Below are 4,018 nucleotides of genomic sequence, written 5' to 3'. Positions count from 1 at the left end.
TCCTGCTTTACTTTACTCACTTATTCAGCAAGTTAAAGTTTAGCTTCTGCCTCCCTCAACTTTCAAATAAGGATTCCAACCCTGAAATTCTAGGGCAATCCTCCCAACACCAAAAGCTTCTTAGAACTAGTGCCTCTGTTTTCTAGGTGCTTCACCCATTTTTAAACATCCTGCAGCATCCAGATGTAATCACTGTCATGAACCCTGGGGTGTTTGTGGCATGTCATGAATGTTTTCTTGTATTTTGTTGTAATGATATGGATGTGTGATCTCATTGGAAACCCAGTGTTATCCCGTATCTATTTATGTTCCTGTTATCACCATATAGATTATGTTGAGCTATCTGTAAATAACTTTATAGTTTTGGATACAGTTTAGCCAAGGGAAGGGAGTGTGTGGAATGACTAAATCTCTCTTGTTATTGTGACTCTAGGACAAGATTTCTAGAGCAGGGGTGCTCAAACCCCAACCCAGGAGCCAGATCTGGCCCCTGGCACCATGTCAATCAGTCCACAGGGCTCCTCATGAGCCTGTGAGGAGTCTTGCGGGCTGTGGCCCTGCAGGCTAGATCAGGTGCATAAGATGGCACAGGGCTGGAACAAGATCCAGGAGCCTGATCCTGGCTCACAGGGCAATGTGGAGGTGGCAGGGGGCCCAATCCAGTCCATGGACTGGCCCTGCACTATTCATTTGGCCTGCAGGGCTAAAACCTTGAGCTTCAGGGCTAGCAAAGGCATTTGAAAGGAATGGCCCACCTAGACAAAGGGATGCCAGGTACCTCAGGCATACCAGAACTTTCGAGAACGCTTTTAGGGGTGGGGGATGCTGTTTAGAAAGAGAGTTAAGCAGTTAGCTGTGGGCTAGCAGTGGTCAGGACCAACAGAAGTCCACAGAAAGGGTGATTTCTGGTGCTGCTCTCAAGACTCTCTCGAAGGCCAAGATGTAGTTAGATGAAAGGGGAAGGAATTTTTTTTTTGTTTTGCTTTTCTGTCTGCAGATCTATTGTCAGTTTTGCATTTGCAACCCTTTTATCCTATAAAATATATCTTTTAGTTTGGCTCCTACTTATTGCATGTGGAAAGCGTATTTTCTAGGTAAGTAATATTTCAGGTAGACCTCTCCACAGAGAGAAGGACCTATAAAAAATTCTATGAAAACCCCACAGGGTCGTCATCTGGGGCTGGAAGAGATTCCCTCACTGCATCTGTGGGCTCTGGTATAAGAGCAATGGAGTTGAGGGTTGCTGGGGTAAGGAGCTATCCCAGGGCAACCTCAGTTTGTTTCTTTGTAGTAGCACACAGGGGAAAAACTCAGGGCTCTACCCCCTTCCCCTGCCCACAGTTAGGTTTGTGACAGTCATCTTTATTTAAAAAGTAATGGAAGTTTCATTTAAAATATTTTTAAATATCTCATGGATCTAGTCTACACAGTTTTTGTACAGGTATAACTATATTAAGTAAGGGTCTGATGTCCTACGACAACAGTTATACTGGTCCTACCCCTGGTGTGTTATGCAGTTATACCAGTAGAAAGGTATCTTATGTCAGTTTAGCTTACTACCTTTCTTGGCCAGAAATCTCTATACCAGAATAAAACACCTTTATACTGCTATAGATGTATCCCCACTAGGGAATATGCACCACTGATTTTATCAGTATAACTTTTGAAAAGAGAAGCACATAGCAAAATCCTTTACAATGTGGAAAAATGTGTTACTAAATGTAGGCACCAATGACATGAGAAAAATATAGTACTCACTTTTGGTGATAAAGCAGCTTGTCAATATTCTTCCTTTTTCCTTTTGCCAAAATGTTCCACACAGAAAATTTCTGATTTTACTCTCCCTATAGGTGTTAACATGTGGTTTGTGCCTGTTGGAAGTCCTTTCTTAGAAGATCTAAGTCCCCAAAGGCAGCTAATGCACAATGTTGTGGGTAGTTATGTTCAGTTCAAATAAACAGAACGGCAATTGTTTCAGACTTACCCATGGAAACTAATATGTACTTCGACAATGTCCTAATCTTCTAGAAAGAAGCTGGATAATCTTGTCTAAGCAAGTACTGGAGATAGGGAAAGCAGGATTGCAAAACTTCAGAATATTTATGCCTGGCATTGCACATTAACCCCATTCAGCCCTCTGGGACTTCCTAGCACACATCTCTCTCAACTGCTGGCGCCAAGAAGTTAAAAGGTCTGCATGTACATTGTAATCAATTCGAAAGTCAGGTAAAAGAGCACAAATGCTAACTGGCTTTGCCTCAAAATGAATGAACTATGCCTTATTTTAGCTGTGGAAATCTAAACTGACCAGTGGTAACTAAACTCCTGGAGGACAGATGATACCAATACAAGCATTTCAACCAAACAAAATAATTCTCTCGTGACTTGAAGGCACTTCAAATTTGTGTCACAACAACATGTGGCAGTATTGCTAAGAGTACTGATTAGCAAAGAAATCCTTCTTTCTGTCAAAGTCTATTCTAAAAACAAAACCATTTTCCTATATTAAGGAAAATATAAACAGCTTGCAGAAATGAAAGCAGATTCTTACCTTGGGCAGGATCAGGTGGGCCAAACTCTAGAGAATATCGTAGAATGAAGTTGTTGTTCCACACGTAAAGCTGGTTATCTCTTGGATTGTAATCCACTGCAGCAATATACTGGTACTGGTTGGGGAAAGAAACATCTGCATATTCTCCTCTGCTTAATCTGGTGTTGTAAATGTAATCAATTGTGTTCTTGCCTGTTTCACTTTCGTTGTCTTGATATACTGATCGAACTACATAGAGGACTCCACAGATCATAAAGGCATTGGATGCAGCCCTTTTGTCATATGTGGTTTCCCATGTTGCTTCAAAACGAAGTGTATACGGATTCAGTTGGCTAATGACTATCATTCCATTGTTCTGTTCCGTAGCATAAATTACCCATAAACCATTTTCGTCAACTGCCAAGTCAATATCAGTTTTGCCTCCCCATCTGTATGGAGAAGTGTCATGGTAGTTAGCATAATTGATAATGGCCTCTCCACTCTTGATTCTAGTCCTCAAGTCAAACTTTACTATGTTCCTGGTTCTTTCTTTGTTAAAAAAGACAGCACCATCATATACCACAAATCCAGTACCATCCACTCGATTTGGAAGTTTATATGTTGTCTGTTGGCGTCCGTTTTGGAAGTCCTCTAAAGAAGCATATTCTATCAAAGTATCAGTGCGATATGGAGTCCATGGCATGAAGTATATTTTATCTGCAGCCTGGAGAGGATCTTTGCACCAAGCACCTGCCTTTTGTTCAGCTTCATATAAATACGGTGAATCCACAATTGCTTTCAACGTCCCCGGGCAAACAAAAACTAACAGTCACAGAGAGAAGTAAGACAAGAATTATGTCAAATTAAAACATTCATGCAATCAAAAAATGCTAGGTAAATCATAATGGTTGTGTCAGGAAGAAAACATCAACTTAACTGGCACTGGATTACACCTTATTTTATAATTAGTACAATTATTACCTTTATCATCCACTTTTCTTAAAGTTACCATGTTCTTGCTGTACCAGTATAAAAAGTGGATGGAAACTGCTTTCACTAGTACAGACCAAGGCTCAATGGCATACACGTACAACTGAAAATGTAGAGCTACTCTTCCATTTTCATCTTTGACTTTTAGTGAATACAGGATTTACGCTCCAGAGCTTTTAACTGGTGTGCAGCAGTGTGCTAGGTCATTTCAGTCCAAAAAAAAAAAAAAAAAAAATCACATCAACTTGTTTAGAACTTTAAGAAGTGGCGAGGCTGAAAAAGGAGGTGCCTCAATTAAAAAGTAAAGAAACAAAACAAATCATCAGGTATATAGAGAAAGCAATTAGGAGCAGAGAAAACAAAACACAACCAAAGCAATGAATGAAACAGACCAGGAAACCCTGTAACCATGGCATGCTATGGAGAGGGTTCTGGAAGCCAGGCAAAATGACACTTTATTAACAAGAGAGTACCCAAGGGTGAGAAAAAGAGAGGGAA

At 40.5% G+C, this 4,018-nt stretch overlaps 1 protein-coding gene across 19 annotated transcripts in view; it reads right to left on the bottom strand.

Moving 5' to 3' along the window:
• ADGRL2 (adhesion G protein-coupled receptor L2) overlaps positions 1–4,018 on the bottom strand; it is a 203,627-nt gene that overhangs the window by 62,725 nt on the left and 136,884 nt on the right. For all 19 annotated transcript variants that reach the window (XR_003093571.1, XR_003093569.1, XR_003093570.1 and 16 more), the window contains one exon: positions 2,552–3,352. Coding sequence is in view for 16 of the 19 variants with exons in the window: in XM_025201631.1 (XP_025057416.1) it covers positions 2,552–3,352 (801 nt within the window). In the remaining 3 variants the exon portion in view is untranslated. The remainder of the gene's footprint in view (positions 1–2,551; positions 3,353–4,018) is intronic.

The sequence above is a fragment of the Alligator sinensis genome, unplaced genomic scaffold (assembly GCF_000455745.1).
Source record: "Alligator sinensis unplaced genomic scaffold, ASM45574v1 scaffold952_1, whole genome shotgun sequence".
Lineage (NCBI taxonomy): Eukaryota > Metazoa > Chordata > Crocodylia > Alligatoridae > Alligator > Alligator sinensis.
The sequence above is the reverse complement of the archived record's forward strand: the minus strand, read 5'-3'. Positions and strand labels throughout refer to the sequence as shown.